The sequence below is a fragment of the Dipodomys spectabilis genome, unplaced genomic scaffold (genome assembly GCF_019054845.1).
Source record: "Dipodomys spectabilis isolate Male_0828 unplaced genomic scaffold, ASM1905484v1 ptg000054l, whole genome shotgun sequence".
In the NCBI taxonomy this organism is placed as follows: domain Eukaryota; kingdom Metazoa; phylum Chordata; class Mammalia; order Rodentia; family Heteromyidae; genus Dipodomys; species Dipodomys spectabilis.
In genome coordinates this window covers 19,993,158-20,015,791 of record NW_024870731.1, presented here as the reverse complement: position 1 = coordinate 20,015,791, position 22,634 = coordinate 19,993,158, and the positions used below count along the sequence as shown (strand labels likewise).

Genomic DNA, 22,634 nt, shown 5'->3' with positions numbered 1-22,634 from the left:
TTTTAGTTTAGTTTAGTATAGGTTCAGTAAAATTTAATAGTGAGACAAGGCTGCTTAAGAAAGCTATTTTAAGATTATTTTAATTGTATAGAATGTCTAAGCTGGGCACCGGTGGCTCACACCTGTAATCCTAGCTACTCAGGAGGCTGAGATTTGAGGATCTCGGTTCAAAGCCAGCCTGGGCAGGAAAGTCTGTGAAACTCTTATCTCCAATAAGCCACCAGAAAACCAGAAGTGGCGCTGTGGCTCAAGTGGTAGAGTGCTAGCCTTGAGCTGAAGAGCTGAGGGACAGCGCTCAGACCCAGAGTTCAAGCCCCATGACCACCACGACCACCACCACTACCACCAAAAAAGAATGTCTAGAATATGGGAGAGAAAAGTTTGCTCTGCACTTGTCAAACAACATTTGGAATTCTGGAATCAAATTTTAAGATGGAAATTGAAAAACCAAAATGAGTACTGAATGAGGAAACTTGGAAGTACATAACTTGAAGGAAACTGTTGTGCTAATTGGTAAACCTCTAGGCACAGTCAGGCCCGAGTTCAAAAACAGTTTGTACAGATGATTAGCCATGTGAATTTGTAAATGTCCCAGTCTCCTTCAGCTTCCTTTATCATTGCCATCGCACTTGATAATCTCCAGTCTTCTTTCTGATCTCTTTCCTTTTTCTTTTTTAGGTTTTCTTTGATCATATCTTAACAGATAGCTGTTTTATAAACTGTTAATGTGGTCTTCCTAAAAATGTTCCCATGCTCAAAAACTCTCAGTGACTCCCTCTCCATTGCCTATAGAATAAAAAAGCTTGCTGTTTGAGACCATTAGCCACATTTTTCCAAACCAGTTTTCTATATTTGTCTCCATATCATCTCATCAATTTTGGGGGGATTTGGTAGCTCTCTGTTTCTTCTTTTTTTCTGTTTCTTCCCTTGCTTTGCCTTCCTTGTCTTTCAGTGTCTTTTTTTTTTTCAGATCATAGAAAAACCACATCTCCACCTGAAATACTCTTTTTCATTTACAGCTCCTTTGCAAATGATGACATGTTCATGTGGCCTTTATAGATAGTCCCAGAAGTGATGTTGCCTTTTCCCCAAACCTCCAGAGTCTTCATATGGCACTTTATTTTTAATCTTCTCATTTAGTTACTTTCTAACTTTCTAGAGATTTCTAGGTGCTACATTGCTATTATGGTTACTTATGGTAATATAGGCATTCAGTGAATATTTGTCAACAAATGAATGGGTTATACACTGTAACAATTTAAAGAGGGAATAACATTTTATGGATGATTAAAATCCATAAATGGTTTCAAAGGTAAACTTTATTGAGCAACTACTATTATGCTCAGTTACTGTTAGAGGCACTGGAGTCTGGGCATGAATCTATAATGTATATCAAATCATGGCAAGTGCATAAAATATAAATGAGGATAAGAAATATGGATAATGGAAGAAGTGCTTTGTAATATACAGGGGAAAAGAAAGGGTTCTCGGATAGCCAGAGAAGAAACTCTGTATCAGAATTAAAAATTTGATAGTGGCTCACACTTGTAACCCTAGCTACTCAGAGGCTGAGATCTGAAGAATACAGTTCGAGGTCAGCCCAGCCAGAAAAATCAGTGAGACTTTTACCACCAATTCACCAACAAAAAGTCAGAAGTGGATGTGTGGCCTAAGTGGTAAAGTACCAGCCTTGAGTGAGAAAACTTAAGTGAGGGAATGAGGCTCTGAGTTCAAGCCTCAGTACTGGCAAATACACACTATTTTCTTTTTTTTTTTAGTTTAATCCCTTTACATACTACCTGAATAACTTAAAAATTAAGGTCTCACAGATGATGGCTATTAAGATTTATTTTTCATAGATTAAGTCAGATTAATAGCTCTTAAATAATCCTTTTAATATTGTTGAAAAATTCAACTTACAATGTTTTAATAATTAATGCTAATTCAATTTTAATGCTAATTCAATTTTCAAAAATCATGCATTGTTCTAACTATAAATTTCAGAATTGATGGAGCAAAAGCAAATCTAGACAGAACTCTAGTTAAAAGAGTACCTCCATCACCAGAGCCTGATTATCCTTCAACTGTAAGTTGTATATTCTCTTAAAATTTTTTCTTATACTATTTTAATTCTTAAGTAATTCAGTCTTAGTATAGCTAAGATTTAAAAAGAATTGATATGTTTTAAAACTGTATATTTTAAATTTAAAGTTTCTTCCTTGGTTTAATTGTCTTTTTGTATTTGTTTTGACAGATGACCAGTGAAATTAAAAAAAAAGGAGTAAGTTTAATTTTTTGTTTTGGTTTTTAAGATAAAGAAATAATTACAAGGCAGTTTGTTGTAAGACAGTCTTCTAAGTTCCATCCTCGGGAAGAGAGAAATTTGAAACATTTTTGTTTTCTTTATCTAAAAGAACAAGCATGTCATAGAGAACAAAATGGGTTTTAACAGTTAGATTTTTTTGTTGCTACTCATTATTTAAAAGTTAATTATATAAATATTTAAGTTTGTATTCCAAACCACTGAAAAATATTTAAAGTAGCTGTACAAAGGAAATACATCTCTCTTTTAAAATTAGGATAATAATGGATTATCCTAATGTTAATATAACTGATGGTAAATTATCCACTCAATAATACTTATCAAGTGTCTACTATATGTAGATTTTGTATTAGGAGCTAGAGAAAAAAAGTCAGGATGGGTAATAACATGGGACTATGATAAGACTGGTAGAAAGATGATATATAAAACTGCTTTAATAACAATAGATACAAAAATTAATGGAGCTGGTTACACAAAAGAAGATATTATGCAGTATGTGTTCAGATGAGGCTGTCTATTTTCTAAGTCCACCAAAGTTTCCTTTAGATGTAGAGTTGAAAACTATACCTCCTTGTGAATTGAGGATATATGGAAGAACTTATTAGCTAGTCAAAGTGTTTCTTTTTTCTGATGATGGGTTTGAACTCAGGCCCTGGAGTTTTCTTGGCTTGCTTGTTTGGCTGGTGCTCTACCACCTGAATGATGTCCCCAGACCTGCTTTTTCCTTGTTATTTTGGACTTGTGGTCTTGAGGACTTTTCTGCTTGTGCTAGCTTTGAATTGCAATTCTCTAGATCTCAGCCTTTTTCATATCTAGCATTACAGGCATGAGCTTGACCTTATGATTGTTTTTTACTGGCCTGTCTATTCATGTACCTGTATTATAATTATATAGGACTTGTAGAATGTTGCAATGTTTCTTAAGACCAGTCCTCCACTGTAGATTTTTTTTCACAAGGATTTCTTGGCTATTCTTGCATATTTTTTCCACAAGAACTTTAGTATCAAGTTGTCTAGTTTCATAAAAATGTAGATATTTGAAGATTTTAAATAGAAATTGTGTTAATCTGTGGACAAACTGAAACTTTCATGATATTAAAATGTTGCTAATAAGATCAGGTATTATTTTTCCATTTGCCAATTTTTGTCAGATTTTTCATTCTTATGGGAGAATTTATGAATTATGCACACTCTTGTATCAAATTATATCACTTGTATCAATTATACCACTCTTGTATCAAAATACAATTGTCAAAACCTAGGCTTTGTTTCATAGTATATACTCAGCAATCAGAACAATGTTTAACTGTTTATTAAATTAATGAACATTTGTTCAACAAAAGAGTAATAAGTTAGACAAGGATTACTTTTGTCTGGGGAAAATGAAGAGTATAAGAACATTAAGTTGTCAAGAACTTATCACAAATAAAGGATAAAACATTACCTTTATAAGGCATAGTTTTGGATAAAATAATTTTAATCCTGAAAACATGTTTTTATAGAATATTATTATTCTAAAGGAATACTATCATGGGAAGACAGAGCTTAGGAGTTAAATTGAAATATACATCACACAGATGATTTATTTTTTGTTATCATCTTCTCAGTTCAACTATATTTATATGAAGGAGTGTGTAGAAAGTAGTCCTATAGTACCTATTCAGAAAGAATGGCTGGACCACATGTTAATGCTGATACCTGAACATTTAAAAGAAGGGAAAGAAAGAGAAGACCTGATTGAAAGCCTCAAAAATGAGGTATCAAGTGATTTTGAAAAAAGCATGAAGAGATATTTGGGTAAGTAGCATTTGATACTTTTACTTTTGATCCTAAAACTGAACCAACAATAGATGTAAAATGAATAATGAACACTATATATTTAAAGTGTATGGGGCCAGGCATGGCGGCAAATGTCTGAAATCTTAGCTAGGTAGGAGGTGGAAGTAGGAAGTCTTTGAGAGACCTTATCTGAAAAGTAAAGTAAAAAGGGCTAGAAGTGTTGTTCAAGTAGTAGAATACTTACCTACTGAGTGCAAGGCTCAGTACTGAAAAAAACCCTATGTATATATTTCCTAGATATTATTTCTACTTAATTTTTTATTCTGAGACTGTGAAATAATCAAGATTTTTTGTAATTTAGTGGCTTGGTAATTTTTGTGACTGTCTGATTTTTTAAACTTTATCTTTACATTAGCTATCTTATTTACAGGAGTATGAGAAAATATTAATTAGAAAATATTAATATTAATTGATTTATTAGAAATTTAACCTTTACAATTTTTACTGAAGTTTTCTCTCTCTTTCTCTCTCTCTCTCTCTCTCTTTCTTTCTTTTGTTGGTTGTGGGGCTTGAACTCTGGCCTTGGGCACTGTCCCTCAACTCTTCAGCTCAAGGCTAGTGCTCTACCACTTGAGCCACAGCGCCATTTACAGTTTTCTGATGGTTTATTGGAGATAAGAGTTCCCAGACTTTCCTGCCTGGGCTGGCTTTGAACCACGATCCTCAAATCTCAGCCTCCTGAGATTTGTAATCCTCAGCTAGGATTACAGGTGTGAGCCACCTGTGCCTGGCATAGTTTTTCTTTTCAAATTGAAAGACACACACATATACATATATACATATGTATATAATATATTATGAACAACTTGTTTTGAAATGTGTATACATTTTGTAATGCCTAAGTTAAGCTATTTACCAGACCCCATGGTTCGTCTTTTTTTTTGGTGGTGGTATTAGGTTTGAACTCAGGGCCTTGAGCTTGTTGGACAGGCTCTACTATTGAGTCAAGCCTCCAGTTCTTTTATGTGCTGGTTGTTTTTTTGATAGGCTCTCGCTTCCTCTCTAGGTGTCTACCTAGTTTGCAACCCATTTATTTTGGGCCTTCCATTGTAGCTAGAATAATAGATGTGTGTCCAAGTGAATAATAAGGATGTGCCTAAGTATCTAGCTCTCTGTTGAGAAAGGGTGTCATGAATTTTCCTGCCCAGGCTGGTCTCAAACTATAATTTGCCCAATCTCATTCTACTTAGTAGCTAAGATTACATGCATGAGCCAAAAGTTCCCCGCTTACCTTTGGCTTTTTTTGTGATAACATTTAAATCTCTTCTGTTAGCAGTATTCATAGTATAATACAGAGCTAGGTATAGTGGTTCACTATTATAATCAACCATTGTAGAAGTGGATGTAGGAGGATTGTGGATTGTGACTCTAGAAGTAAAGGTAGGAGGATTGTAGTTGAAGGCCCACATAGAAGAAAGTGTGAGATTCTTTTCTGGAAGGAAAAGAAATCAATTGAGAATATAGCTATCTGAGTTCAAACCCTATTACTACAGCAAAACAAAACAAGTCATTGTTTTTCTTTATGGTCAACATATTTTACTTAGGTCTCCTGAACTTGCTCTTTGTATCTGACTTAACATCCTATCGCCTAAACTTCCTTTCCCCTAGCCTCTGGTAACTACTATGGGAGGTTTAAAATTTATTAAAAAAATAAATTTCAAGAGATCATGCCAGTGACCTTTGAGTAGACAGAAAGAAAAAAAAAAAGGATTATTAAGTGCTTTTCTATCTGAATTTACTTTAAAAGTAAGGCTAACATAGTACTAAGAGCTTTATTTTGTTTCAAGTAATATCTTTTTTACTTTTATTCATTTTAATATACAACACTTTGTAATATTCAACATCAAAAGTTAGACTTGGATATGAATAGGTCTTGAAAGAAATTTCAAAAAAAATTAATGCATTACATACGTGTATTTTAGTTCGGAGTGTTCTTGTGAGACCGTCAATTGACTGGCTTGAAGATGAAGGAGGCCCCTTACCCGAATCCCCTCTGTGAGTAAATGATTTTGAAAACAGTGATATCCATGTGTCTTGACAATGAACTCATCTTATATTCAAGTTTAAAATGATGAAATTAAAAAATGTTTTGACATTTGGTTCTGCTTACACAACCAGGAGGGCCTTTATGAATGAATATCCAGGTTGAGCTTGAGTAAACTTTGGTGTATGTTAGGAGGATTTTTCTATTATTTTCTCCTAATCTGAAATACTGTATTCTTAATCTCTGTCTTTGGTAACTAAGCCACAGAAAAACACACATATTGGGTCTAGGAGTCTGTGTCATCTTTCTTTTCCTTGAAGTTAATGCACTTTTGAAATTTTGATGTTTATTTTAACCATAAGAATTATTTCTTAGGGGCTAAGAAGGTGGCTCAGTGGTAGAGTGCTTGCCTTGCATGCATGAGGCCCTGCGTTCGATTCCTCAGGACCACATAAGCAGAAAAAGCCAAAAGTGGCTCTGTGGCTCAGGTGGTAGAGTGCTAGCCTTGAGTTGAAGAGCAGATGGGCAGCGCCCAGGCCCAGAGTTCAGGCCCACGACCAGACCCCCCCCCAAAAAAAGAATTATTTCTTAAAATATAGTATATATTGTTTAATCATATTTTGCTTTTCCAGAGGTCTAGATTATTCCAAACCATGGCATTCTAGCTATGTGCATGCGAGAAATCAAATATTAGCTAATTTGCACGTTGTTCATCCAACTATGAAAATATTACTGGACCTTGGTTATGAAACATTTGCTGATAAAGTTTTGCTGGACTTTACAGGAATTAGGTAAAAATTTGTATTGATTAACATTTAAAGTTTGAATATTTCTTTAACATTTATTTTTGTCTGCATAACTTTAAAATAATTCATAAATGTTCAAAATGTTTATATGTTTGAATTTAAGTTTTTTCCATTTAAGTAGTTATTGATTAAAACCAGATTTATGTATGTGGTACTCTGTGTTCAATTCTCAACACTACTCAAACAAAATGAAACAAAACAAAACAAATCCCCCCACCCAAGAAGCCTCTAAAATCCTATCATATTTCACTCTAGAATTTGTTTAATTCATTTTTATTTTTCTAATAAATAGAGATAGAGGCCCAATTGATTGTGACACACTAAAAAGTGACTTATCACTTCAAACTATGAAAGCAGAAGAGAAGATAATGACCACATGGTATCCAAATGTTATAAATCTCTTTGTCAAGAAAGAATCACTAGAAGGCATTAAGCCTGATAAATTGGAGTCCTTCTATAACTGTGTTTCCACACTTATGTCAAATCAGGTAAATATACATATATTAAATTGTAATATTGTTAAAATCAACTTGCTATTTTAAATAAAATTTTATTAAACACAGTGCTAACTAATTATTTTGAAATAAATTAAGTATGTCTAATTACAATTTTAATTTAAACAGATTTGATCAAAAAATATTTAGTTTCTGAATAAGAGTGGGACTGGGGATGTAGCTTAGTTGTGGAGTACTTGCCTAGTGTACATGAAGTTTTGGATTCGATTCCCATCACCAATGAACAAATGAACCAATAAACAAAGACAGAAGAAAGCTTAAGAATATGTGTCAATAGTATGAATAATAATTACTTGATTCATGCTTAAAGTCTGTAAGGTAATTTCCTAATTTTATTGGAGTATGTTAAGAAAAGCACTACACAAGTAAATTTATTTCTAAAGTTATCACATTGTAGCTTCGTTGATTTTCATTTGGTTCTCTGTAAAATGTGAGTTCAAAACGTTATTGATTGCCAAGTGCTGGTGGCTCATACCTATAATCCTAGCTCTTCAGGAGGTTTAGCTATGGGGATCATAGTTCAAAGCTAACCCAGATAGGAAAGACTGTAAGAATCTTATCTCCAAATAATTACTGAAAAGCTGAAAGTAGGACTTTGGCTTAAGTGGTAGAGTGCTAGTCTTGAGTCAAAAAGCTAAGCCCTGAGTTCAAGCCCGAGTACCAGCACAAAAAGTGTTATTGATTATCTTTCACTGATAATTAATGCAGAATATTAATTTCTGCAATTGTGTTGCAAAACTTTACTATTGTATGATATAATGCTAGAATTTAACTGTCCCTTTGGTAAAGATCGCTAAAGATTCTATTGAATATTGCCTTGCATCTTTAAGTAGAATAAATGTTTAGTATCTATCTCTACACATGATTTTCTTTCCATTTTTAAGAGAAAATGATTATTTGGTAAGAAGTAAAAAAAAAAAAGGTCATTTTAGAGATCATTCAGAGCCACATTTGTTGGCTGGCCTGAATTTCTAATAGTTGATTTTGTGAAGGAACGCATTTTTTATTCTTAGACACATCATGCATCTTTCTAAGTTCTAGGGGCTTTACCTTCACCAGGTGGTGTGCTAGAAATATGGCTCCCCAGAAGGAAAAACACCCAGAATTCTAGTGTTTCATGATTTCTGCTATGTAAATAGTGTCATCACGGTGGGTTTCAAGTTGCTTAGGTTTAGCAATATCATTGGATATTCAACAATTGCCTCTCTCTTGTGACAATAGGAACTAGCTTTAGTACACCACATTCTATGTGCATTGCTACAATCTTACCTTCAGGTATCAGGTCTTCCTTATCTCTAGTTTTCATATTACTTGGCTCTCTAGAATATAAGTCTGTTCTCAGGAACAGACTTATTAAAGAATGCAGAAAATTCTAGATTGCTGTTCTTAGATTGTTGATATTTTATATACAACTTTTGATTTGTGTATATAGTTGTATTTATTGTTTTAGATTCTTTTTTTTTTTTTTTTTGTCTTTTCTTTTTTGGTACTGGGGATCGAACCCAGGACGTTGCACTTGCTAGGCAAGCACTTTGCCACTGAGCTACATCCCAGCCCTATTGTTTTAGATTCTATTCATAAAGAATATTCTGGAAATGGTGTGGCTCAAGTGGCAGTGTTCGCCTTGAGCTGAAGAGGTGAGGGACAGTGCCTAGGCCCAGAGTTCAGGCCCCGCAACCAACAAAAAAAAAAAAAAAGAAAAGAAAAAATAGAATATTCTGTGCTTAATGATGATAATTTCAGTGCTACTGTAGATGATTTGGTAGAATGGCTTAATTATATGCAATAATTTACTGCTTTTAGGAAATTAATTTTGTACTTTCTAAAATAATAGTAATTTTATGATATCATATAGCTAAAGGATTTCTTACGAAGAACTATAGAAGGATTTGTAAAGCTCTTTGACCTAAGAGATAAAAGTGGGCTGCCAATATTTACGATGGAATTGACATTTGATGATGATAGAATAGAATTTTATCCTTCTTTTCAAGATTTGGAAGATGTTGTTTTGGGAATGGTAGAGCGAATAGCTGAAGCTCTGCAGGTATTACCTCAGCCCTTCCTGTCATGTTCTTTAAATGTCTCTATTTCAGAATTTAAATTTATTTGCATTGAATATCTCTATAGTATTTGTATCTCTTTGTTTTGCTTTTCTTTCCAGAAATATTTCAAATTAGAAAGTGGTTTCCTTTATAAACATCTTCCAGTTGAACATGAAGTTTCCTTCTTTGATCTTTTCTTATATTTACAAACTAATTATTTGTTCATATCTCCTCTTTACTACTGAATTGTGAGTTTCTTAAGAACAAGACCTGCTTCACATTTGTTCTTTCCAATGTTCTTCAATATAATCGCATTGAAATAATAGTTAATAGTAATTTTTGAGTGAAAGAAAACAAAATCGGTTTAAGTTTTTAATATTTGACTATAAACAATTCACTTTCAAACTAATAATTTGCATTGAATTACACTTTTTGGACCTGGAAATCTAAGGAGATGTTAAAATGTAGTATAGATCTCCATATAGATTGTTTGCAGTTATATATTTATTACATATGTTTTTATTTTTTGTGTTAGCGTATCCAAACAGTTCCCTCTTGGCTATCAGGAGCTCAACCACCTGTAAATCTTGATACAGAACTTCCTGAACACATATTAAATTGGGCGCTTGAAACAGTGAAGGAAGCAGTATGTGAGAACTTAAAAGGTGCAAAAAGACATTACCAGGCATATGGTATATATGAAATATTTAATATTTACATTTTTATGACTTTAATTAGAACTAGAATTTGCTCAGGTACTTGGTCTGGGGCTGTTATGAAAGGGCATGAAGAGTCAGAAATGGGCATAAATGTGACTTTTGGTAGAGTCAGGGATCAAGCCCAAGGAGAATCGAATTTTGTTAAGCAGTTCAAATGATGAATGGATATTAATGGAAGCAAGGTGATAAAGGGTAGAAAGAAGAGATCTTGGAATAAGGAAAATTCTAAATCAAAGTTAATAAAATCAAGCTAATTTCTGAGAATAGTTTTGAAAAGCTGATAGCATAATTTTACTGGTCTGTAGTCTCCTTAAATGTGTATGAGATCAGGATGGATGGTTGTTGTTTGACAGCCTATTAGTTAAAAATCCTGTTATGTGACATTATCTATTTCTTTAAGTAGCTTAAAAACATTGGATTCTATATTGACTTTATTTTAAAAGACATTTAACTTAGTTGACTAAATCTCTCATTTTAATCTGTCTATTATTTTAAATATAGTAATATGTTCATGCTATATTAATATAATATTTGAGGAACAGGAGTCATAGTTCAAGTGGTACAGCACCAAACATAAGCTAGGCAAGGGCTTAAAAAATACGAACACAAAAATACACTTGAGTAGGCTACCCTAGTGTATGATAATGCAAACACATTTTACTCAATGCTATTGCAATTTTAAATTAGAGTATTAATTTTCAGTTGAAAAATATAATTGGCTCCTGGATGGGACTGCAGTTAAGATGATAGAGAATTTTCAGGCAGAAGATCATACTTTTGATGACTATACAGAAGTAAGTAGTAATTTTATTTTTTAATTAATATTGTTTAGTAAAAAATTAGGATCTCTCTGTTCTAGGTATAAATGCTTCAAGTAAAGTAAATGGAATTTCTTTAGTAAAATACTTTAGTAAATGAGGGCTGGGAAGGTGGCTCAGTGGTAGAGCTCCTGCCTTGCATGCCTGAGGCCCTGGGTTCGATTCCTCAGCACCACATAAGCAAAAAGAAAAAAGCTGGAAGTGGCGCTGTGGCTCAAGTGGTAGAGTGCTAGCCTTGAGCTGAAGAGCTGAGGGACAGTGCCCAGGCCCAGAGTTCAGGCCCCACCACCGGACCCCCCCCAAAAAAAACCTTTACTAAGTGAATTTGCTTACCTCATAATTTCATCAGTCATTAATTTATTCATTCATTGACTTAACAAAAATTTCTTTGTCACATTCAGACACCTCACAAAAATTAACAACACAAATATTATGCTCAGGAACTTAAATTTGGCCTGGAAGTCTGATGTAGAAATAACAACTATAACTACAGATACTGGAAAGGGGATATGGACGAAGTGTCATGACAACAAAGAAGAGGGATTGATTGCTTTTACTTTGTGAAACTGAAGTCATCATGCTTCTGTCTCCTGACTGTGTGGACTGAAGCTCTGTTTTGAAGTATATGTTTATAGGTGGAGGGAAGGAGACTGAAGATGAACAAAGACCCAAACTGTGCTAAGGTGTCCAGAGAACATCTAATAAATCAAAATAGCAGAGAAAACAGAGAATATGAGATTAATTGAGAATATGATGAGGTGGAGATGTAGGTTGGAGTCATATGGGAAAATATTGCTCAAGTTTGGACTTTGTTTTGAAGATTTTAGGCATGAACGTATTTTATACTTGGATTTGAGTTTTAGAAGCAGTAGTAGGAGAAAAGCAACTGAATAAGAAAAGATTCCTACCTCTCCAAGGGACCTTGTTCTATTGGTTAAAACTCAGCTTGTATTTCTTCATCTTCTTCCTTTTCATTGACTTTAAAAAAAAACAACAACCCAGTAATGGGATTTAAACTCTTTGGGTGCCAGGTTTGAGGCATAAATTCAGTGCCTGGCTGCTGTCCCTGAGCTGTTCTACTCAAGGCTAGCATTCTACCACTTGAGCCACAGCTCTACTTTCTCAACTGGCTTTTGCTGTTATTTTGGAGATGGAGTCTCATGGATTTTTCTGCTCAGACTGGCTTTGAACCTCAGTCCTCTAAATTTTAGATTCTTGAGTAGCTAGTATTACAGGTACTAGGATACAGGTATGAGCCACCAGTGCCCAGCTCCTTTTCTCTTTTTATGAAGACGTAGGAAGAACTGCCCCCACCCTAGCCAACATAGAATAATAGTAACTATGTTTTACCTTTCCATTTGAAATAGTAAAAACCAACACTGGAAATACATGACACTTTTTTTTAAGGCATTGAGATGTGACAATAAAGGACCATGTTCCTTGTAAAGTGGGTGGAGGTTTCTTTTGAGGGGGTCAGGATTCTTTATATACTGTATTTAATCTTCAAACAATGACAGTTTGATATCTTCTTTTCTGCTTTGGAAACCTATTTTTCATTTTGTCTGATTTCTCTGGTTAGAAGTTCCAGTACTATATTGAATGAAAAGGTGGAAGTGGGCATCCGTTGTTTTGTTCTAGATCTTAGAAGAAAGCTTTCAGGTTTTCATATTTGCTATGTTATCTGTTGTCTTATTATAAATGGCTTTATTAATTAAAGTACATTCCTTATGCACTCAATTTGTTCAATTTTTTTTGAACCATGAAGCAATTTTGAAATTTATTAAATGCCTTTCTGCAGATGGATATTGAGATAATGATGTAGTTTTTGTCATTCACTCTTTTGATGTGTTATATCATGTTTATTGATGTACCTATATTAATACATCCTTCCCAGCTCCTTGAGAAGTATTATTTGAGATCTTTCTGCTTTTTGATATGGCATTGATTGCTATAAACTTCCCTCCATGAACTATTTTTGCTGTGCCCTATGGCTTTTGATATATTGTGCCTCTATTTTCTTTCTTTTCACCTGTCCTACGGCTTGAAGTCAGGGCCTGGGTGCTGTCTGTAAGCTGTTACCGCTTGAGCCAAGCACCACTTCTGGCTTTTTCTGAGTAGTATATTGGAGATAAGAGTCTCATGTATTTTCCTGCTTGGACTGGCTTTGAACCATGATCCTCAGATCTCAGCTTCCTGAGTACCTAGGGTTACAGGTGTAAGCCACTGGTGCCCAGCTCTTTTTTCATTTTTTAAAGAAGTTTAAATTTCCCTTTTGATTTCTTCTTCAATTCACTAGTGATTCAAAAGGAAGTCACTTTATTTCTATGTTTGCTTAGTTTCCATAATATTCTTGTTACTGATTTTAGTTTTATTACATTATAGTCAGAAAAGATTTTTTAATATTAAATTTAATTTTTAAGTTTCATTAAAAATGTCTTGACACTAATTTTGTGGACTACTCATATAATTCAACCTGGGAAATATTTTATGAGAAGAATGTATATTCAGTAGTTTTTTGATGAAATGTTCTTTAGATTTCTGTTAAGTTGGAGATGTCCTTTTACTCTGCTGCTTCTATTTTTGATGACTGTTAGGTTGGAGATGCCATTTAACTCTGATTTTTTTCTTCTTCTAATTTTTCTGTCTAGATAATTTGGCCAATGTGGAAAACATAGGGAAAATTTTTGTCTTTAGCAAAAAGAATGTATTCATATTATACGATTAAGAATTTTATCATGAAATAGTTCTATAAAATCAATGATAAATTAGAAATTTCTAATCTTTTCTATTTTAAACACTTTTTTTTAAGTTTATAGAAAAATTTTTCAATCTTGCCTCAGAAATAACACTTTTGCCTCAGTGGATTCATTTCCCTATGGTGCGTTTGGATTGTGAAGATTTGAAGATAGGCTTGACAAATAAAGCAAAAGCTTTTGCAAACTTATTATTAAATGACATAGTTTCAAAACATAGAAAAGAGAATGAGTGGTAAGTAGCATTAATTACCATAATAAAGCTAATAGCAATGACAATGTCATAGTTCATTTATAAATAATTTTGTTTAACATAACTTTTAAAGTTTAAAAATTTAAAATAGTAGCTGTGAAAATTTCCAGAAAATTCTGTTACTTCCAATAAAATATCTGTACCTGATAAATATATAATATTAAAGCAGACAAAAAGTTCTCCTGTTTCCTCCACCTACTTCTTGAAGTTCCTATTTAAATTTCATACTTGAGATACAAGAGATATGTGTCACTAGGTTAAGTGCAGAACCATTAAAGGGCATTTTGCTTATTTCTTAGATTAGTTTAACATCAAATTAGGCTACCTTGTACTCATCATATTATTTGCCGATTTTTGCGGAAATATCTCTTACTCAGGGGCTTATATTTTGGTCAATTAGAAAGAAAATGTCAGTTGGGTGCCAGTGGCTCACTGTAATCCTAGCTGCTAGGGAGATGAGATCTGAGGATTGCGATTCAAAGCCAGCCAGGGCATTTAAGTAGTCCGTGAAACTCATCTCCAGTTAATCACCAGAAAACTGGAAGTGGCACTGTAGCTCAAGTGGTAGAGTGATTGCCTTGAGCTGAAGAGCTGAGGCACAGTGCCCAGGCCCAGTTCAAGCCCCACAACTGACAAAAAAAAAAAAAAGAAAGAAAGAAAGAAAATGTCCTCTGAAGAATCATCTGTCTTGAAAAGCTCATTAGCAAAATTTCTTAAATATGCCTTAATTTCATTTGAAAAATGAAATTCACAGTTTTTTATTGACATAGGATGCAATGTGAATTCTATTAGATCAGTTAAACTTAATATTGTGTGATATATTGGTAAATGAACAAATTATTTTTAGGATACCAAGTTATAATTTTATAATAATCATAGTAACACGAGTGTATTATGTGTCAATTACCATAAGTATAGTAAAGCAGAGTATTATGTCAGTATTTGTAGTGATTTTGAAGCAATTAAAGAACATGCATTAAAAGTTCCTGAGACGACAGAAGAGATGATGGAGATGATAACTTACGTTGAGAAAGCTCGGAATGTAGGAATAAAAGAATTGGCTGTGAGGATCCAGGTAAGAAACCTTTAATTTACATATTTTTGTTTTTCCATTGTGAAATATGTCATATAGATAGATAGATAGATAAAGAGAGAGCGAGAGAGAATATATGAGAGCTAGGTAAATAATTCTGAGGTGAGCCTCAGGAAGTAAGATAACTCCAGAAGGCCTTCTCTGTGACTTTCTGATCCTATCTTAATCTCTCTTTTCCCTCCTTTACATGTTTCCATTTGACTTTTACAATAATTGTATTTTTGATTTTCTTTAACTTCAGCAGTATTTTGTGCATTCTTAAATATGGACTTTTTGTGGTACTGGGGTTTAAACTCAGGGCCTTGCACTTTACTAGGCAAATGTTCTACCTCTGAACCACTTCACTGGCCTTTGTCATTGGTTATTTTCAGGATAAGGACTGATTTCTCTGGACTGATTTGGACTGTAATCCTCCATTTTGTACTTCCCATGTCATGGAAGCACAGACATATACCACCGTATCCACTCATTGGTTGAAGAGCAGTCTTACAAACTTTTTTCCCGCCTTGGGCTGGGGGGAAAATCCTCTGATTTCTGCCTTCCAATACCTAGGATAACAAGCATGAGCAACCATACCTGGCAACAATATGATTTATTTTTTTGGTGGGTTGTGGGCCTGAACTTAGGGCCTGGGCGCTGTCCCTGAGCTCTTCAGCTCAAGGCTAGCGCTCTACCACTTGAGTCACAAGGCCACGTCTGGCCTTTTCTGCTTATGTGGTGCTGAGGATTTGAACCCAGGGCCTCATGCATGCAAGGCAAGCACTCTACCACTGAGCCACCTTCCCAGCCCCAACAATATGATTTTTAAAAATGCTCTTTCTTTTATAGTTCCTACATCTAATAGTATACTAATAGCGTACCTACTCATCTATTTTTAAATTTTGAGCACTGGAAACAAGACTCAAGCATTCTGGTGCCTGCCTAAAAATCTTGAGGCTTTGAGTTCAAGTCCCAGCATCATCAAAACCCTTGTTTTGAGATTTATTCTGTTTCAAAGACTTTTTTTCCTGTCCTGGGGCTTGAACTCAGGGCCTGTGTACTGTCCCAGAACCTCTTTGAGCTTAAGGCTAGCACTCTACCACTCAAACCGCAGTGCCACTTCTGAGTGGTTTATGGGGGATAAGAGTCTCTTATACTTTCCTGCATGGGCTGGCTTTGAACCATGATCTTTAGATCTTAGCCTCCTGATTAGTTAAGTTTGAAAGACTTTTAAAACTGTAAAACATAAATTATTCAGAAAAAGTCACATATTGAAGATAAATCATACAATTTAAAATGTTATAAAGCAAATAGCCAATAATTATCATCCAAAGAAACAAATAGAACTAACACCACAGAAGACAAAGGGTCACAATTCCTTGTCTTTTTCTGGATGTGAATATTTCTGACTTTTACAGTGATCACTTCTTGCTGTTGTCTTTATAGCTTTACCATCAAGATAGGCATTTTTAGCTGGGCGCTGGTGGCTCACACTTGTACTCTTAGCTATACAGGAGGCTGAGATTTGAGGATCACCGTTCAAAGCTAGCCATGGCAGAAAGTACATGAGACTTTATCTCCAATAAACCACTCAGAAAACTGGAAGTGGTGCTGTGGCTTAAGTGGTAGAGTGCTAACCTGAGCTGAAGAGCTGAGGGACAGTGCCCACGACCAGAGTTCAAACCCCACAACTGACCAAAAAATAAAATATAATAATTAAGGCAAAATTGTTTTCCAAAGTAGTACTATTTTATAGCAGTAAACACAGATAGCTATTATTTTACATTTGAACTCATACTTGATATTGTGAATAGTTTGAATTTTGCCAGTCTGTTGCTGTAAGATTTATTGTTCTAATGCTAAATAGTTAAAAAAATGATAGTAACATTGAAAATAGAAAGTCTTTGTTAACAAACATTGAAAAACAAAATAAATCATAAGACTAAAAATAATTAAAAATCCTTTAATATCTAAAATTTCAAGGCATGCTGAACATTTGACCACCTTTTTCAATCATTATAAAGAGAACCAAGAGTACTTTTGTATTAGATCAGCTGCAAGTAATTTTTTTTTTTTTTTTTTTTTGCCAGTTCTGGGACTTGATTTCAGGGCCTGAGCACTGTCCCTGAGCCTGTTTATGCTCAAGGATAGTGCTCTACCACTTGGGCCACAGCACAACTTCTGGCTTTTTCTGAGTAGTTTATTGGTGATAAGAGTCTCAGGGACTTTCTTCCCTGGGCTGGCTTTGAACTGCGATCCTCAGATCTCAGCCTTGTGAGTAGCTTGTGAGTAGCTAGGTGTAAGCCACCTGTGCCTGACTGAAAACTTTTTGCCTGTATAAAAGTACAATGGTTTGGCCTGAAGCCAAATCCATGCTGCAGCCATTGAAATACCTGTGTGATTCGGAAAGTGTAAAAACTTAGTTAATAATTTGAAAGAACATTAGACATTGTTCTTCTCTTTTCCATAGTGCCTTAGACTTCCCATATGGTGTGTTACATCTAGGGTTTCTTTTGTAGGAATCAAAACGCCAAATGAATTACTTTTTAGATGTTTATCTATATCCTCCAGAAGACTTAGCTTTAAATGCAAATGTCCTCATGTGGCCAAAGAAAATTAATCCCATCTTTGATGAAAATGATGAGGTAAATGTATTTTTAGTCTGTAGTTTTTATTCTGACATTTTAAGCACATTTAATATTCATATTTACTTGCCATCTAACTTTTAAAACTTCTATGTCGATATACACTTGAGTATTGTAAGATTTATATCCTTTCTGGGTTAGGACAGGCATTTAGGGTTAATTTATAAGTGTTGGGAACTAGCAGTAGACAACTCAGAACTATTTTGTAAATTAATGATAGTGAGCATAAACTAAGTGCTTTTCATTTTAGTCACCATTCATAAAGGACAAGTGTTTAGTTATTTATATTTAGTTTTATTGTCAAGGTGATGTACAGAGGGGTTACAGTTACATATGTAAGGTAGTAAGTACATTTCTGTTGAACATTATTAACCCCTCCCTCATTTTTCTCCCACTTTCGCTTTGCCCCAGTCTCCTCCCCAAGTTGTAAAGTCCATTTCTAGCATGTTGTCTTGTGAGTATCACTGTTGCATTGTTCGCCTTTCTATTTTTACTATTTTTATAGATGGGAAAAAAAGAAACTCAGCGAAGTTGAATAATTCACTCAATATCACAGATGTAAGAGGTAGCAGATTCAGGATTCTGTATCAGATTGAATGTAGTTCAAAATTTGAAAAAGTTCAAAATTTGAAAAAGTCCTAATGTGAAGCAGTTTATGATAATTTGGGAGGTAAAATGGAGCATTAATACAAAGCATGGGTTTCAATCAGATAAACCAAGGCTTTAATCTAGACTTTATCTTTTGTGATTTTGTGACCTTGGATATGCCTCTTGATTTCCATAAGACTCAATTTCTTCATCTCTGAAATGAAATAATAATAGCTGTGATAATGTAGGTATAGTATATAATAGTTATTCATACATGAACTTTGTTGAATACATGGTAGCCTTTACTATTATCCTAGAACCAATAAGTATATAATTAATAAACAGAAGTTGTGAAGGTCACTTTGGAGAGACCTAGAAAAACTTTACTGTATGGTTTATTCTTTGCATTTTTTGTTTTTGGTGCCAGTCCTAGGCTTGAATTTAGGTCCTGGGCACTGTCCCTGAGATTTTTTGCTCAAGGCTAGCATTCTACCACTTGAGCCACAGCTCCACTTCTGGCTTTTTGGTGGTTAATTGGAGATAAGAGTTTCATATTCTCTTCTGCCTAGCTGGCTTTGAACCGTGATCCTCAGATCTCAGCCTCCTGAGTAGCTAGGATTACAGGCATGAGCCAAAAGTGCCCAACTATTCTTTGCATTTTTTTGGGGGGGGGGCCGGTCATGGGACCTGAACTCTGGGCGTGGGCACTGTACCTCAGCTCTTCAGCTCAAGGATAGCACTCTACCACTTGAGCCACAGCATCACTTCTGGCTTTTTTCTTTTTGCTTATGTAGTGCTGAGGAATCGAACCCAGGCCCTCATGTATGCAAGGCAAGCGCCCTACCACTGAGCCACCTTCCCAGCCCTTCTTTGCATTTTTATCAGTCATTAAAGATATATTTTGTTGTTGTTGGTTGAGGGGCTTGAACTCAGGGCCTGGGTTCTATCCCTGACCTCTTTTGCTCAAGGCTAGCACTGTACCACTTTGAGCCACAGCTCCACTTCTGGTTTTTGACTGGTTAATTGGAGGTAAGAGTCTCACAGGGACTCTACTGCCTGGGTTGGCTTTGAACCATGATCCTTGGCCTCCAGGGTAGCTAGGATTACAGGTGTGAGTGACTGTCACATAGACGAAGACAATGCTTTACTTTTGTATTTTTCATCTGATGGTTTTAATTATTTAGAAAGCATTCACATTTCTTATTGGATAACTAAAGAGTTACCATGCACCACAATACTTAGCAGCATTAAATTGTTTTTTAAACAGCTCATTGAGACTGTTAAGCACAAGAGAGAAAATGAACTAATAATCAAGAGGGAGAAACTGATTTTGGAACTAGAAAAAGAATCACGCCGTATGGAAGAGTTTGCTGAATATGCAGAGTTGGATCGCATGCAACAGGTGAGAAGTCTTTAAGGCAATGGCTGTTGCAAACCATACATTCATACAGAACATTTTAGCATAAATTTTAGGTGCAGGAGAAAACATATCCTGTGTCAAAAGATTTACTTGATGTTTTAGTTTTGTACTAGTTGATATTTTTTGTGACTTAGTTTTCTATTTGTAAAGTAGATATAACAGCCATTTTTGGTTTTCTACCATAGCAATGTTGTGAAGTTAATAGGAGCATATTCTATGTAACATCATACAATCTCATTTCTATAATATTACTGAGATGAAAATTACTTGCTTTCAGTATGTGATCGATGTAAGACAACTACAAAAGCGTATTCAGGATTCTGAAGAGGCAGTTCAGTTTATCAATAAAGAAGAGGAACTTTTCAAATGGGAATTGACAAACTATCCTGAACTGGATAAATTAAAAGTTACCATTGAACCCTATCAGAAATTTTTTAATTTTGTCTTGAAGTGGCAGCGAACAGAAAAACGGTAATTTCTAGAATGTAATATAGATTAAGAAAAAAAAAGGAATACATAAAATACAAATTTTACTTTTTTGGTTAAAAGTGTAAAAATAGGGCTGGGAAGGTGGCTCAGTGGTAGAGTGCTCTCCTAGCATGCATGAAGTCCTGAGTTCGATTCCTCAGTACCACATACACAGAAAAAGCCAGAAGTGGCACTGTGCCTCAAGTGGTAGAGTGCTAGCCTTGAGCTCAGGAGCTCAGGGACAGCACTCAGGCCCTGAGTTCAAGCCCCACAACTGACAAAAAAAAGTGTAAAAATAAGGCTTACTCATTTACTTGAGTAAAAACCAAATATCATATTAGAGAAGATTCAAATGATGCTAATAAACCACCTAACCTTATTGACACAATTTCTGGTATCTGGTATTCTAGAGCCAACTCACTTATATTTATTTGGATAGTGTCTGTTACCTATTTGTAATTAGATACATATTTTAGCATGTACAATATACCTAAAATGACAGTTTTAGTTCTGTTTCTCTGCCTTCAGCTCTACGTATGTGACTTTGCCTTCACTTACAAAACTGAGGGGTGTAGCCTAAAGCTTCTCTAGTGTCTTTCTACAATTCAAAAGTCTTAGTTTAATTGTTTTTTTAAATTCAGGTGGATGGATGGAGGGTTTTTGGACCTCAATGGGGAAAGTATGGAAAGTGATGTAGATGAATTTTCCCGAGAAATTTTTAAGACACTGAAGTTTTTCCAAACAAAGCAAAAAAAAGAGTTGCAAGAAAAAAGAAAAGCAGCAAGAAGACGATCCCTGATGGAAGAGAAAGTTGAAGAAGAAGCAAAAGAAAATCCTACTATTACTATGTGTTCTACAGTAATGGAACAGATAAGGGTTTTTAAGGTATAAACACATTTAATGGAATTGGAATATTTTCTCAATTTTGTGTTGTGAATTGATTTTATGGTTTTATACTTTTTGTATAATGGTCAGCTTTTAACCAGCATTATCTTAGTAGGCATCTGACTAAAGATAAACAAATCTTAATACAAAAATCATGTCGCTGGCCATTGTAATTTGTTTAAGGGTAAGTCTGTGACCTAATCAGGGCTAATTGAATGATGAATTGTAGCCACTTGGAGTAGCCCAACAAGAACATACATAAAAGGTCAGGTCTGGTAATACTTACGCAAAGAGTTCCTCTTATCAAAGAAAGGGTAGTAGAAAGTTTCTTAGACCTGTTATGGCATATTGCACATGTCTTGAAAATGATACCCAATTAGCATTTGGAAACAAGAAAATTACACCTTTTGTTTTGTTGCTGTTGTTGCTGTTGGTCGTGGGGCGTGAACCCTGGGCCTAGGCACTGTCACTCAACTCTTCAGCTCAAGGCTTGCGCTCTACCACTTGAGCCACAGCACCACTTCTGGCTTTTTTTCTGCTTATGTGGTACTGAGGAATCAAACTCAGGGCCTCATGCATGCAAGGCAAGCACTCTACCACTGAGCCACTTTCCCAGCTCCAGATTATACCATTTTTATGATACAGTATAATACAATTTTTAGCTTTCTATTGATTTAACAGAATATCTGAGACAATCAATGTAAGAAGAGGAAAAGTTTATTTTGGCTTACAGTTTCAGAGGTTGAAGTCCGTGCTTAGTAGAGCCCATTGCTTTTTGGCCTGTGATAAGGCAGTATATCATTTGTGGCAGGAGTGCATGACAGAGCAAGCTGCTCACTTTATGGACAGAAAGCAGAGAGGGGATAGTAGAGGAACAGAATGGAGAAGAGAGAATTGAAAATGAATTAAAGAAGAGCAAAAAAGAAAGATTGGAGGAGTTCTAATATCCCTACCATGGGTGTGCTTACGTGTGACAGGAAGGGGCTGGGACGGTGGCTCAGTGGTATAGTGCTTGCCTCCCATGCAGAAGCCCTGGGTTTGATTCCTCAGTACCACATAAATAGAAAAAGCCAGAAGTGGCACTGTGGCTCAAGTGGTAGAGTGCTAACCTTGAGCACAAGAAGCTCAGGGACAGTGCTCAGGCCCCAAGTTCAAGCCCCAGAAGTGGCAAACAAAACAAAATATATGATGGGAAGACTTCCAAATAGGTACTTCCTCCTAATTGTACCATGAGCTGGGAACCAAGCCTTTAACAGATATTTCGGGCACACTTACCCAAGCAAAAACTAAGCAAATAAGAGATAGAGATGTGGCTCAAGTGGTAAAATATCTGCCTAACAAACATGAGGCTCTGAGCTTAAGCCCCTGTACAGTCAAAGGGGAGTAAAAAAACATTGAGCCTTTCATCTCTTATTTATTTCACTGATAAAGATAGAGTAATAACAGTTTTTTACAGTTAATTCCAAAGGCAGTGTGAAAGCAGTTCTAGTTTTAGTAGTTCTATT

At 35.1% G+C, this 22,634-nt stretch overlaps 1 protein-coding gene across 1 annotated transcript in view; it reads left to right on the top strand.

Moving 5' to 3' along the window:
- The window catches only part of Dnah12 (dynein axonemal heavy chain 12), a 159,757-nt gene that overhangs the window by 7,956 nt on the left and 129,167 nt on the right, over positions 1-22,634 (top strand). The window contains exons 3-17 of the mRNA XM_042679922.1: positions 2,005-2,086; positions 2,255-2,281; positions 3,930-4,119; positions 6,084-6,156; positions 6,778-6,936; positions 7,244-7,439; positions 9,322-9,510; positions 10,044-10,200; positions 10,930-11,021; positions 13,855-14,033; positions 14,991-15,126; positions 17,643-17,768; positions 19,624-19,758; positions 20,054-20,247; positions 20,886-21,129. Coding sequence (XP_042535856.1) covers positions 2,005-2,086; positions 2,255-2,281; positions 3,930-4,119; positions 6,084-6,156; positions 6,778-6,936; positions 7,244-7,439; positions 9,322-9,510; positions 10,044-10,200; positions 10,930-11,021; positions 13,855-14,033; positions 14,991-15,126; positions 17,643-17,768; positions 19,624-19,758; positions 20,054-20,247; positions 20,886-21,129 — 2,179 coding nt within the window. The remainder of the gene's footprint in view (positions 1-2,004; positions 2,087-2,254; positions 2,282-3,929; positions 4,120-6,083; positions 6,157-6,777; positions 6,937-7,243; positions 7,440-9,321; positions 9,511-10,043; positions 10,201-10,929; positions 11,022-13,854; positions 14,034-14,990; positions 15,127-17,642; positions 17,769-19,623; positions 19,759-20,053; positions 20,248-20,885; positions 21,130-22,634) is intronic.